At 37.5% G+C, this 15,781-nt stretch overlaps 1 protein-coding gene and 1 long non-coding RNA gene across 2 annotated transcripts; one reads left to right on the forward strand and one right to left on the reverse strand.

Annotated features, from left to right (window-relative positions):
• Positions 1 to 2,499: 2,499 nt before the first annotated feature.
• On the reverse strand, positions 2,500 to 7,241 carry LOC137294981 (uncharacterized). The gene is made up of 6 exons (XR_010957551.1): positions 7,119 to 7,241; positions 4,831 to 4,956; positions 4,238 to 4,345; positions 3,636 to 3,673; positions 2,941 to 3,358; positions 2,500 to 2,599 (listed from the first exon to the last, which is right to left on the reverse strand). It is a non-coding gene; the product is annotated as an uncharacterized lncRNA (long non-coding RNA).
• A 4,109-nt stretch (positions 7,242 to 11,350) lies between these two features.
• Positions 11,351 to 12,214, forward strand: LOC137295437 (uncharacterized). The gene has a single exon (XM_067826804.1). The coding sequence runs from the start codon at positions 11,501 to 11,503 to the stop codon at positions 12,212 to 12,214; it is 714 nt and encodes a 237-aa protein (XP_067682905.1). The 5' UTR covers positions 11,351 to 11,500.
• Positions 12,215 to 15,781: the final 3,567 nt, after the last annotated feature.

The raw sequence follows: 15,781 nt of genomic DNA on the forward strand, positions 1-15,781 counted from the left end.
TATTGTTATTGTCCTGTAAGTACCAGGATGATAACCTTAAATTCATGAGTGGTTCATGACCTCTGCATCAACACCCACATGCACAAATGATAGTATAGACTGATAATTATAGCAAAGATGAAGTCACTTTCACTTCATTATAATGAAAACAAATAAAACACTTTGAATATTAATGATATGCAACAAGCAAAAAGAGTTTGGACTGAAAAAAACCAACATTTCCAATGTTCCTCTTTATATTTTGTCTTATAATCCTAATTAGTTCACAATAATGAAACTGTTGTGTTACTTATCTTCCATCCAGTTTCTGCTGTTCTTCCTGTGGCATCTTCCAGTCCATATGGGTGTTTTTTATCCCAAGCTTGACACCGTCCATGATGACCACCTCTGGTGACTCCCCACAACAGCAGCACTGGAAGCCCTCCTCTTATGATATGTCCAACAGCTCCATGTATGCATACCATGAATCTTAAAGACAAAGTTAATGATCTGCATATATCAGTTGATAAGTCATGTTGAAAATATACTCTTCTAAAACAGTAGGGGGAACTGTACTTTCAATGTACGATTGTCATAATTGGGAGATATATGGGATTGAATCAATGTTGATACAATAACAATGTATGTATGGACGTTTTCCACTGTTTACTAACGCCCATTGTCGGGTTATTTCATATTGGCTAAGATTGGTGAGACAACCAATTTTCCAATATTCAAGATGTATTTATGAAATGCTTAAAACACTAGATGATACCGGAGATACTAACTGGGTTTCCTTTGTTAGAGCTATTTTTTTCAGTCATGGCTATATGCAATATTTCATCAAAGTATTCCAGCAGAGGTGCAAAGACATTCATCAACAAGACTGGCATAATGAAATAATGTCATCAGCCTGTGTCAAATTCTATTCAGAACTTACATATTGTATTAATACAGAAATTTACTTTAAGGAAGCTTACTAAATTTAAATGTAACGCTCATAACTTAAAAGTCCATGTGGCATGAAAATTGCAAATGTAATAGATAACCAATGCCCATACTGTAAACTATCACAAGAGGATGAGTACCACAGCTTACTTATATGTCTGAAATATCTAGAAATAAGAGAAATATATTTGCGTTATTTTAATTACAATTGTGGAGACATAAATTCTGTATACTACTTTGCACTGAAAATAGTGACTTATTGTTGAAGGTAGCCCTAGTGTTGTACCACATACTTGAGAGGAAAAATGTATATTGTACATGGGTGTTTCTGGATTTGCTGATTTTCCTAGAATTTGTGTATTTACAGATTGCGCATAAATGCACTGTTGCAATTGTATACATGTACCATTGGCCTCAGGGCCACCTATACAAGTAAACAATCTGTCTATCTGTCTGTTATTATGTATGTCGTGTGAATTTCTGCAGATGTGTACCTCTTACCATGATCAACTTTGACAACCACTATTTACAAATATGTTCATGGCATATCATGGTTTCACACCACCTTGGCTTTAGGCGTGTATTAATACAATGTTTTTGACAGACATGTATATGTTTGGGGAACAGGGAACTTAACATATGTTAGTCCAGATATTATTTCAACATCAGGAGCATGTACTCAATAAAGAAGTACTAGAAAACATTACAGGTATATTCATAGAACTGAATGGAATCTAAAGTTGTATCACTAATCATGTGTTTCGTTTGATATGATATGCACCACAACATTGCTACTCTTGTGTAAAGAGGTCAATAAACAATAATAGAATTCTTTGTCAGATGAATGCACTACCCAGATTGTCAGAAGGGCGGTGCTCCCAGTAAAATAGCTGTGGAATTCCTTGCTTTCATTGTGAGTCTTCACGTGTATCACCAGAGGATCATTCGACAAATAAATATGTGCAAAAGTTAACCCCAAACATATTGAATGTTGCATGATTTGACTTGCTGTACAAGCCATGACACACAAAAAAATAGAGAAAACATCAACCTGTAGTATGACAGTTGGTTACTGAATTCCAGATCACCATTTTCTGCATGCTGCCAGACCAATGTTTTATAAAAAGAAGACAGTGTTGTTCTGTAAAATAGAGGAGTTTAGATAAGTGCTTATATACTACACAACCATTATACTATCCACAGATTAATATGGTATACAGTGGAAGCTAACACAACCGGCATCTGTCTCATCCAGCAAGTTGTCATCAACCGCATAAAATTCCATGGCTAGTACATTTAGCATCAGCTCTCCAATCCAGCACATTGTCTAAAGCAGATTATTTCCTCAGTCCCAGTGAATGCCGGATTAAACAGCTTCCACTGTATTTATAGCACGTGCTGTAGATAATAGCAAGGCAATTATTGCTCCTATTGAGAGATGATTTATAGAACATATTTCGTGTGAGCTTAACATGTTAACACTCCAGTTAAATGTTTTGATTACAGAACTTTCAGTTCTCTTTAACAGTATTTATGCCCAATGAAATATAACAATTAACATATTACCCGAAAACTTGGTGTGAAACCATATAGGTTCCCATGTTGAGAAGGTGGTGATCCCCACCATCAAATTCTTTTCATCTTGGGCCGTTGGTACACTGTCTATCGAAAACTGAATGAATGGGAAAAGAATCATGTTGTCTTGTAACATGAAAAACATGAATAGCACTTACACCTTTTAAAGCAAGTAAAACTGTAAGAAGTAACAAAAGCAATATTGTTGCTCTATCCGTTTAACAAGTGACAAGATAAACAGATATTTTGAAATTGTGCATGAATTTGTTAACATACAAAACTAAACATTGATCAGTCAAATAACCAGGTATAATGCTCTTCTTTTCCATAACATAAAATTTACACAACTTACATGAAGCTCAGTTGTAGTTATTTTTTTTCAATTTATACATATTGGTGTTTTTTGAAAACAGGAACTTAAATGAAATATGTTCATACCTTTAACATTTGATGAAGTGGTTGTGGTGAACAGCATGGTTTCCACTCCCTCCGTGAGCTCACCCCACACAGATCCACACACACACATGCCGGAAGTGTCCGGGGCAAAAATGTTGTCGTATGTCACTTCATAGGTATACTTGCTAAAATCTATTGGTTTTTTTAAAGTTGGATGAGGGACATATCGTGCCCTGAACGATGGCTTTGGTGACAGCAGCTCCTTCAGTACCTGAGCTGATGAGTGCCTTGAACACTTGATAGCATCTGTGTGTGTGCATGGGGTCTTTTTGCAGACAGAACATGATAACGAGTGCCCACCTTGAAAGTTTATGCTGACGATGGCATATGAATTACTGCATGAGTCATATATGTGGACACACATAGCATGTTCTGTCTACAAAATGGGATACAACTCCACCTATAGGATAAAAATACAGGCCTCAGACATGCGAAACATTTATAGGCATTAAGACATAAAGGCACGAAAAAACATAGTACGCTTAAGTCTGAACAGATTGAGATTAGAATTGATGAAGTCATTTAAAAAACAATGACAATACAGCATTATGAAATAAATTAACTGCTTGCTTACATATGGTTACAAAAGGAATGATTTTCTAAACAAAATATTCATTTACTTCAAGTAAACACTTAAACACGATTGAAAACCTGAGCCAAAAATATTGCGAACTCACATGATCATTCGGCTTACAGTACTGGTGGTCTGACACATCTAGAATAAAATAATTAATATTGTATGAAGCGAAACAGTAGTTTTGCATGATTCACAATATGTATGTCCACTTACACAAGAACTATTAGGTACTTATAGCTAATATGGATTGAATTGTCATTAAAATGCCCTCACATTATCAGAAATGACCAGGCCACTGTGACTTGATAATGCCTGCAAAATGCTTAATGACAACCCATTATCAAGCCTGTTGTTTAGTAACGAACTAAGTAGCTCAGCTGTTGAAGTTCACTCACCTACAGCTTGTTTGAAAAAAATCTATTCATTTTAGCTATAATTACAGTAACACTATTTTGCAGGGCTTATCATTTGCAGGAGCCCTCAGTCTTTTCAAAAAAAGGACAAATTCACAACTTAAAGTATTCTGTGGGAAACTGTAAAACACTCTTTGAAATGTAACCAACAAATGATACTTCAAGTACGCACATTGCTTTATCTGTGGCAAGATAGAGTATTATACATAACATTGTGGCAAAGTGTGATGAATGCCTTAATTCAACTGAAATTTTTAGCAGTAAAAATATTATTGGTTAGTTTAAATACCATTGAAAGAATGTGCATTGTACTCATCAGATGTGATGGTGCTTATCAAAAGTTCTCAGCATGCCTTGATATGAATGCATTCACCATGATTGGCATGCTGGTCTAAATCTGCAATAACAATCAGAGGAAAACTGAAAATATCAAAGCAAAGCATTTGCACGAAATTGTACAATGAATGCTAAAGGTAACAAGAAATAGTACACCTGTAATTGTAGAACATTTTTTTTTTCACTACATGATTAATTGGTACGTAAGAAGTGACTAACGGGATCGGGTGGTCAGGCTCGCTGACTTGCTTGACATATGTCATCGGTTCTCAATTGTGCTGATCGATGCTCATGTTGTTGATCACTGGATTATATGGTCCAGACTCGATTATTTACTGACCGCTGCCATATAACTGGAATGAGTGCGGTGTAAAACTTAACTCACTCACTCAATCGCTGATAAATTGGTAAGTGATTAGACATAATAACAGGTGGAAGTTATATAGTAATGTACAATAAATTTGGAAAAGATCTTATATGTGAGCTTTTGCATGGTTGGATGGATATGACAATGGTGAAATGTGTAATATTATAAAACTGAACAACCTTCAATTTATTAAATGTCTGGTCAAAGTCTTGCAGGGCAAATGCTGTGTGATGAGGGCTGCACAGAGAAAGGCCTTTACCCTGGATGAGCAGGTACTCATACTGTCTTAGTGGTGTCAGTGTATACTGAAAGGCAGTTAAAATAGATAAATATAATCAGAAGATGACATAGGCCCCAGTCTGATACAATTCAGAAATGGATAAATAAATAAATAGCAAAAGACACCTCTTGTATCAAATTTAGTGGAAAAATATTGAATGGTTTTCAAGTTATGCTCTGGAAACAAAATGATTACATACAGATGGGGTAGATGAAAAGATCAGGGTTAGACTATATACCTCAGCATAAAAGCATAAAATGGGTAGATGAATTCGGTTTTGTATAATATTGCTGACAGAACCTGAGGGGTGAGGAAAATGACTTTGAACATGTTATACTGGTGAATATGACATTGTGTTGGCCAAGGCATGACCCAAGTTAACATTAGTTAGCTGATGAAAACTCATTTACATAATACTGTGATTAACCTTGGTTGCCCATGTAACGGCTGGACACTTGGGGTGTGGTACCCGGGTTAGCGGCATCCATGTGACATCATCAGTAAAGAAAATTTGCTTACATTTTAATTTCAGTGATGCATCAAATTACAGTCTCAGGAAAACTGGTTGCAGAACAGAGCACAACAAGGACTGGTCGGCTTGGAGTATAATGTGTATTCATGATTAACTGCAGCATGGCAAGTATGGACAAGTACAAGCTGCCATGCAGCACACACATGTATGTTGTCATAAGAGCAAAATATTCTTTAGTGTGATCTTAAACCCCATTTCAGCTCGCATATGGACCTCATGGAATCATCTTCCCCATAACTTTTAGAGACATTCTTTCAGTTAGTTGATCTCTGCAAAAATTCAGTAAGTGGAATTGGGAGTATGTTTTTTTCCATGGGTTAGTAGACATTTAGAAAATGATACTTGCTAGAGACATAAAGTTTCGGAGGGAATGACAGTTAAAGGGAACAATGAAGTAATTGTTATGATATGCTAATATATTGCAGGCACATAAAATGTAATACATGTAGTACAAATTCTTTTGTACACAAATATTCTTTAAAATACTTAGTAAAGAGGTGTGACCAAAATGACACATTCATGGAAAAAAACCATGATACTTACTCATTTTCACTTATCTCATGAGAATACTAAAAACGCTTGCACAATAAAATTAAGCTACTACCTTAATATGTAGGTAAAATAGATGGAACAATATAGTTCACATAAATACATGTGGTATAAAAATTGGCAAATGAGAACATTACTGTTTTTAGAAAATGAAATTCAGACATAACAGATGCTGTCTACACAGTAATGTTCAACTTGAAGAGAAGATGACTTCTAATTTATTTATGCTAATAAACTAAGAAATTGTTGGCAATAAATATACTGATGGAACCATAAGAGTATCCCTTTATATAGTCTGACATTTTCACCCATAAAGCATGCAAAGAACCTTGAAAAGAATATGAGGGCATTTGTGCTTTAATATGTTCCTTTACTTGTTTCCATCAGTATATATGTTATGCAGCACAGATACTTGACCAGAAATGATTTTGGTCACCAAACACTATTCTAATGAAACAAATCATAACTTGACAATCACGTCATTGACTAGTTATATGTACGATTCATTATTGAAAATATAATATTACCACACATGAGGACATCACCTGCAAAAAAGTACAAAGAAACCATAAAGGGAGTGTGGAGTGAGTTTAGTTTTACGTCGCACTTAGCAATATTCCAGCTATATGGCGACGGTCTGTAAATAATCGAGTCTGGACCAGACAATCCAGTGATCAACAACATGAGCATCGATCTGCGCAATTGGGAACCGATGACATGTGTCAACCAAGTCAGCTAGTCTGACCACCCGATCCCGTTAGTCGCCTCTTAAAACAAGCATAGTCACCTTTTATGGCAAGCATGGGTTGCTGAAGGCCTATTCTACCCCGGAACCTTCACGGGTCGAAACCACAAAGCATCGCATTCTTTGGTATATAACTAGACCTAACAACATACAGCCACAGGCCTCTTTAATTCAGTAATGTTCAGAGTCAAAAGGAATGCATACTAAGTTGCATACTGATGATGTCAAAATATATGAGTTACTGAAGGAGGGGAGTTTGGTTTAATGCTGCATGGAAATGTTATTCTGTAATACAAAACAATTATACAAAGTGAATTATCATTAGCTGAGGAATTAGGTTCCTAAAGTACAACATACTTACCTCAGATTCAATGACTGATGTAGGAGCAGGCACATGTTGATAAGACTGACCCTGTTGTTGCTGGTCAAGAATTTGCTGATGCTCTTGTTGATGTTTTTCGCATGCTGACTTAGAAGCCTTCTGTGCACTACAGGAACTGAACAAGAAAGGAGACACCAATGCTTACACAGAAAGATGGACATTGTGAAGTGACATACTTCCAAAATAATGTTTTGATGGCCAATGGGAACAGATTATTTTCTTGTGAGGAATGGCGATATGACACATTAGAATGAAGAAAAGGGATGACGCTCAACATAAACTTGGTGTAATGAACGAATGATTTAACCACTTGACTACCACACATGTATAACTGTAATAGCTGCTGAATGTGTACTAATAATTAATAATAATAATATAAGAAATAACTATTATTATATCTACCCAGTATGACCCTTACTTAAATTTCGTCTCTTTCTTGTAGTTTGACTTGGAACAATGACATTGTCAACGTCTTCATTCAGCTGTAACCGATTTGGGATTATGGCTACAACAACAAAAAGAATATGTCATGACAAGGCCCTGACACACTGAAGTATGGGACATCTGTAAATATCTGATATGTAATTCTACAAAATGTACAGTGTAGCTGACATAATTGTACCTTTTACATGATATTTTGTCACTATCATCTGCAGAATATTGAAGAGATATTTTGACAATAAAACATTGATATCAAGGTTTTACTTGTCTTCAGAACAATACACGTGTTTCAGTGTTAATCAAACGCTACGACTTTGACATCTGCTCACTATATTTTGCAAACCATAGCTTGTTACGCAAATTCATTGCCGAAATGTAGTAACTTCGCAGTTACGAAGTAAAATATACTTGTTAGACATTAGTCGCCAACTGACTCGAATACTGGAATAGTTAATGAAGCACGAAAATAAGTCCCAAATAAGTCCCAACCTAAACACGTATTAATGGCAAAGTTTTGACATAGTTTGGTGACTTGTTACATGTAATATCAATGTCAGTTTACCTGCATGATTCATTTTGAATTGTGCAATGGTCGTGCCATACAACCTGAAGTTCAATTAGTGATATGGATTACTCCCTTGATGTACTGAATGACCCCTTGAAAAGGACGCAATTATTGCATATAGTTCACAATATTAAAGTAAAAGAAATATTAAATAGGGTTTTTACATTTTTTCCAAAGTGTTTCTTAGATGATTAGTTAATGCCAATGTATGTCCAAATTGTGAGACATTAAATACTCTATTTCAAGTGGTGCTTACTGTGGCGCTTAGCCATATTCCAGGTTGCTTTGGTATATGCGGTGACGTAACGACCATTTTTCGATTTTCTAAAGAGAGCACTTACAAAGGGACGTAATCCGAAACATCCGTATCTACCAACACGAGTTATCTGTGCTGAATCTGACCTTCACGTCACGGATTTATAAACAACACGCATGAAATGCAGCCTTTGGCAAGTATCCATGTATTACTAGTTTACCTGCCTCTGTGGGCATTGAGGTATTTTCTAGCCTCACAGACTACTGTTAAATATCAACAGATAACTTTTTCTCAAAATGAAACCGTAATGCGAGTTTTTGCGATGTCTGTGTGTTGTCACATTCCTCGTTATATAGCTTGAGGTTCAGGTTTCGTCTTTTAAATATGTCACCTGATTTGCAATTACTGCTTTCAACATACAACTGAATACATGTACACTGGTGAATCTGTGAAGATCAGTCTTCGGCAGCCCATACTTGTAGACACAACTAAAGGTATCGGGTGATCAGCTCTCTGACATGAACTTGTTGTCCGCGACTCGTTGTACCGCGGTACTTGATCAATCCGTAATTGGAAATAAAATTGTGAAATTACAAGGACCATTCTATTATGAAATCTGATTAACTTGACATTTAATCAACATATTAAGGAAAAATTACTCTAACTTTGATAGTTTTTCAACATGAAACATGACGAACGAAGCCGGGTATTCTTTTCCAAGGTAGAGCATCCCCGTGTCCACCCATGTTCAGTACGCCTGACTTAACGATATATACTAAACGAATTCAGGCGGAAATAGAAATCTGTCATGGTAGAGAGGTATAAAACTGTATTTACAGGATTGTCTTAATATTGACAGATGTTGATGCTGCCCATCCGGAGAATCAGGCAGTACATTCGATATCTGGTGTGTATCATCATGGCCACCTGTATGTCTCTCATCTCCATTCATTTGCTGTCTCCTCAGGTAAGGAATACCAATAATCTAGTGAAGAATGAGGTTCCCCTCCAGTACCTTTATGGATGTCAACTTCTATATTTTGATGGACACCATGTTTTGGAGGATAAACTTACTCCTTCATCAGGTAAATGAAGGGATAAGCATAAACTTCAAAACAGAATAAAGTAGGTGACATCGATAAGCTCTTGCCTATATTGGGATATGTAGTAATATGAATATTAATTTTGAATTCATCATTAGTAGTCAAGGTAACTTAAATGTCACTAACTGGAAGCTGTCAAAGATAATCAGAGATGCAAACCAAACCTAAATCTTTGCTGTTGAATGCAGGAACTGGTTGAGGACTTTCCAGGTTGAAGGATTCATTCCCCAACACCAAAAAGTACTAGAATCTGTACTTTACGAAGAAAGTGTAATCCCAAGTATAACACACATTACCCATAGAGAATGAAATGAACATAATGAACATATCTCAAGCTCAGTATTGTCAATGAACAGCAGTGGTGTACCTGTCATTAGGAACTTTAGGCACGTGCCTAGCTTAATTTGGGGCAATTCACTTTGCCATGACATCAACATCAAGCGAGAGATACTTCAGTGCAACGAGAAGACGTATCTTCAGTCCACCATGGGTGATGGGTATGTTATGCATGCACTTATCAATGTCCACAGAGACATACTTGTTATTTCTGTCCTGGGTTCGGCCCTGGACAGATTATTATAATAAACCAACCAGTTTTGGCAATAACACTGCCTGACAGTAGGTTAACTTTAGCGGTCTTGTGGAATCAGCAAAGTAGAATTCTATTGCTGGTTATGTTTGGTGCATAGCATCTTGATAATTTAGCTATTTGACCTACAGATATACCTTTTACATGTCAAAGTTCAGAGAAGCCGATCTTCAACTGCAACTGCGCCTGAAAAAATCTCGCGTCATTATTTTAAATGCAAGTTCTTACCAGCTGAGATAGCTTTTCCAAGGGCAATAACTCTACTACAAATTACTTACAGTCCGAGTCATTTATGGGACGTTTCGCTCAGTAATTCATTCATGTTTGTCTGGTCACTTACATTTGAGTTTTCGGGACAGACACGGACCAGCGTTTTAATTTGCTGCATAACGTAAGACGTCATCCCGAAAACTGAAAGAGAGTATTGTTCTTTTAAAATGAAATTGACATCTTGACCTCGGTTCTGACAACCATGCATGTAAATCAACCATGTCAGTAAGACACCCATGGGGTTAAAGTATTGTTAACTTCTTTTACTCCTGCAAGAGAAGGTAAGTCAGAAAACATATCGGGTCCACCTAAGCTTACGAAATAATTTAACGGTGCATTTTTGTGAATTCAAATGATTGCTAAATCTGACTACAGTTGCCAGCGACTGAAAGGATGGTGTAAATCTAGCTAGGGTCCATGCAGGAAGCGGTGTAAGTTCCCATGGTCCCTAGTGTGACGATCTACCGTCTACGCTCCATGCTGTTCAATTGTTGTGTTCCAGTTGCGCTGATGAACGTTCAGTCACAGAGGTTCAACTTTAGCTAGTCTCTTCGGCGTATTTTCTTCCGGACCAGTAACCGTATTGAATGATAAGACACGTGCATTGAAGAAATTTACAAATGCAGGGGCGTAGCATTATTTTAAAAAGACCGGGTTTACATGTTGCTGTTGCTAGAAAGCTTGGACGAGTCCTCAGTATGCTAACTAAATGTAAAGCTTTGCAACCTATCGGAATTACACACAAAAATAGGCCTGCTACGCGCTTGACAATAAAACCATGAACAGCTTCTATATTTCAGTGTGAGCCACGTTTCGACTAATGTTCTAATTCTGTCAAAGAATAGTGATGAAGCGTTCGTCCATATTGTGCCAACCTTCTTTAGTCTTCAAACGTCTAGATGCATCTGAAAGAATGCATATGATCAATTTTTAACATGTTTTACTACAAATGAAAAAAAAATCTTGGATATTTTGTTCTCATTTCAGCAGCTCCCATGCTTTGGACATGTAATTCCCAAATATAGATTTGAACTCTACAACAAATCTCAGCCGCTGGATGTTACAGTTGTCACAGCCTATTTCAACCTTGAACGATTCCGAAAAGGATCAGGAGGGTATGTTGACGCAAATCTTTACATGAAGTGGGCGAACGTGTACCAATATATTAGAAGCCCTTTTGTGTTTTATACAGATTCACCGGACACTGCTGAAGCATTCAGAAAGATGAGAGCGGGATATGAACACATCACAAAGATTTTATTGGTGGACAGAAAATCATTGTGGGCCTTTAATTATGTAGAACGGATAAAAGCAATATATTCAATCCCGGGTTATCCGAAGCACCACCCTAACACAGTTTTACCGGAGTATTCATGTGCCCAGCATGCTAAATATGCAACTGTTGAAGAAACCGTAGAGAAAAATTACTTCAACACAACTTATTTTGCCTGGATAGATTTGGGGTATTTTAGATACATCGTTGGACGGAAGAAGGAGTTTGTGATAGTAAAACCAAAGGATTTCAACGAATCTCGAATCGCAATGACCCAAGTGTTCGATGTGAGTATGGGCGTGAAAGTGGAAGCTATATTCAAGGAAAATCAGGTGTGGCTGGGAGGAGGGATGTTTTTCGGGTCTAAATACACTCTCCCGACATTCATAGCCGACTATCGACACGCAGTTGAACGTTACCTGAATATGTCTCTTAGTAACACTGATCAACAAGTTATTTACTCGATGAACACCATCAACGAAAAGCCTCATGTGAGACGACGGGTACCCGTACAGACATATTCAGCCCAATTTTGCTGGTTCTATTTGGGATTTTCATGCTATAGAGAATTGTCCTGACCAACAGTTATGTATTAATTATGGATGTTATGTTAATAAATGCAGCTAGTGTGCAAATTGATGTATGAATGTGGATTGCATTAAGTGTGAAAAATGTTTGACTGGTCCTTACTTGAATGCTTCAGAGACACCAAGATGCACGGATAACGTTTTGATAAAGCAAGATTCGTGATCATTTCTTTGGATCTGAGGGGAGGTGGGGTAGCCTAGTGGTTAAGCATTCACTCGTCACACAGGATACCCTGGTTTGATTCCCACATTGGTGCAGTGAGTGAGGCCCTCTTCTGCAGTGGTGATCCTTTATTATTGCTAAAGGCAATGCTCACTTACTTTGATTCGAACTAGGATCCTAACTGAGCAGCAGGATCCAATTCAACACTGAGTATGAAGTATCTTAAAGCCGTAAAGATAATACTTTCCAAGGACCACATGCCTGGAGATAAGAGCCTGTCATTGCTCCCAGTCCGTTATAATGAGTGAATTAGCCCAATATTTATGATTTGTAAGACAAATTTGGAAACATTCCACCTATATAACTAGGGAGAATACTATAAACTGGATTCGTTGCTTGACATCCAAAACTGTGGTGAGAGACCAACTTTTAAGGCGAGTGGTGATTTTACAATTTGTATTTGTATTCTGATGTTCCAACAAATGTAATTCTCTCTGAATGTTTTTAGAAACATTTTGTAGACATTTTATGGAAATGTATATAATGTCGTATTTGGAAATAAAATTGTTTTTCTATAAATGATACAGTAGTAATCATATTCTGAAAATTGGATCGCTCACTTTATGCCCACTCTCTCTACATTAAGTGGGTTTATCAATTGGGTCAAACAGGCGGAGCGTTGTACCATAAGCGCTTCCTCGTTTTGAACAGGGTGTAGGGGGAGCTTAACTCAAAGGATCTACAGGCAGTAACTCTCCGTCGGTTGTAATATATGAACGCAGAGAAACCTCTAAAGGAAGATACATATATGCCTAAAAACGAACAGGTGAGCGGTTTATCGGTTTTCTAGCAGAGATGATACTGTTTTACTCCTCCAAAGATGATTGGGGTCGGTGGTAGGTGGTATTTGTTGAGTTATTTTCGTTATTCACGCGTCTATTGTGAGCTTAATATTGCATTTTTCTGGAACATAACTCAAAAACTGTTCAAATAGGTTTCAACAAAATTGGTAAATATGGCAAACAGAACCTAAGGTGGTGACTTTTGAGATTTACAGGCTTTATTTACGGGCTTCGTTTCCAGAGCGATAGTCGAAAACCTTTCAATATCAATATATCGACGCATCCCAAAGTGGTGCCTTGTGCTATTTGCAGATTTTAGCCATGTATATTTTTCATGATTTCCATGGATTTTGATTTGGTCTGAAAAACTAAGTTGAACTTAAAGTAACTGATTTGTTCTTTCAAAAATATGGGGCCGGTGGGCTTTCTTCTGAAGACTCTGAAGACTCTTGTAAACAACTAAATGAAAATGATACCTGCGTATCTTAGCGTTGAACGCAATCGTGAAAATTAATGTTGATGAGAGAAATAAGAGAGGTGAGGTTACGCCTGCAAGATAGCACGTAGCGACCTGCATAAACAGTAGGCATCAGATTGTTGGAGTTTTCTGAACACAGTGAATCTGTTGGTGTAACCTGTATGCCAGACATCAGCTGCAGTATATGTTAATTGGATGCCATGGTTTACTTGGTGTAACTAAGATGCCAGGCATCCATTAGTGTCGCCTATATACCAGGCAACATTTGGCGTTACCTGTATACCAGGCATCAGTTGCTGTTATCTGGGTACAACCAACAGTAGGTGTTACCTGAGTACAGGCATGAATTTGTGTTACCTGTATAAAAGGCAGGTATTGTTACATGGGTGTTCGCATCTATTTGTGTTTAAAGTATACCAGGCATTAGGTGGTGTAAGCTGGATACAAGTATCAGTTGATGTGTCTCTAACAAAAGTTATGATTTTGTGTCATCAGCGTGTAGTCATCATGTTACAATGTTTAATGATATAATTACCTGCTTGCCGGGTATAGGTTCAAAATAGCTTACAGGTGAGAATATATGCTTGCTGGATAGTGCTCGTCATAATTAGGACTTCATAGCATAATATTTAAAACAAAAGTCAATCAGTCTCCACTTAGACGTTTTCGTTGCCAATGTTCAATTACCAGCCTTTCTGTTTATGTGTTACTTTTTTATTTCGCATTTCCGTTGGCGAAAGTTCCTGCTGGGATTAATAATCGTCAGTGTCGCGTTCTCCTCGCTTTTCGTTACTTTTCACGTCCAGGGACAAATATTGGCTCATTTGCCAATCAGGACAGACAATGCTAACCAAACCATCTTGTGGTATTATGCGCCAAGGTATATACTAGTATCTGATCCCATGACAGACATAGTCCTTCTCAGCAAATGACCTAGTCTGGGATCTTTTGTGACGAGAAATAAGTCCTTCTTTTCAGACAGCGCTGCTGTCTTATTTTCAGCAGACCAGATCAGCTCGCGCACTCCACCCCCTAAGCATCCAGGATACGAGTGGATCTTTCACAATAACGAACCACCACATCTGTTGCCTGCAACAGGCCCTTCCATACACCTCCCTGGGGTAACTACAGCCGTGACGGTCCTCCCGGAACTTACATCAACACCGCTGACTTCAGTTCGCCCAAAGAGTTAGCAGATTATATTTTATATATTCACAACAATGTAACTGAATACATAGAAATACTCAGGATGAAAGACCAGTATTTCTATGAGTCAGAAGAGTATTTGTACACCGATCCTAACGGGAAGTCGCTTCTAGAGCATCATTACGAAGCTCATCCATTGTGCGACTTGTGTAGAAGGCTCCACAATTTGTCGAACAATTCGAAATCCATTGAAAATATTTCTCGGTGGTTTGAAAAAGGCATTTGCGTTTCTGCAACGTATATATGGCATCAGTTACTTTGTCTTTCTCTACGACAGAACATCTTGTTAGATTTATACTAGTATTCACTGATTTTCAAATAGATGACAATAACACTGTGGTATATTAACTGATTATCTGTACAGATATAGACTATTGTTTATGACCAAAGACTTTCATACGTTGCTCTCCCGCGAAAGTCGGTACTAGAACTCGTCTTCAGCAACCCATGCTCGCCGTAAGAGGTGATCGCTGACTTAGTTGACTCGTGGAATCGTATCACAATGGCATAGAATCTCATTGTGTCAGTCACTGAAATGTTTGGTCAAGACCGGTTTACTATCAGACCGCCGTCATATTCCTGGAGCATTGCTGGAAAAGCAAAAGAGACAAATGATTCTCATTACGATAAAATAATGCTAATTCACCAACTTTAGATTCAAAGTTCTTACGGGGTTTTTTTCATGCATGTGTGCACGTAGATGAAAGTCCCTTCTCTAAATCACAATATCAAACGTCAGTCAGTCTCGGTTGCTTGCCAAAAGATATCCACTGGTGTGTGGTATTAATCATATGATTGAACATTTGAAAACCGTGTTCACAATCGTGTTATAGTGAACAAGAAAAGATGCTTTCAGACAGACGGAGTAT

Source organism: Haliotis asinina, chromosome 8, assembly GCF_037392515.1.
Source record: "Haliotis asinina isolate JCU_RB_2024 chromosome 8, JCU_Hal_asi_v2, whole genome shotgun sequence".
NCBI classification, from domain to species: Eukaryota; Metazoa; Mollusca; class Gastropoda; order Lepetellida; family Haliotidae; genus Haliotis; species Haliotis asinina.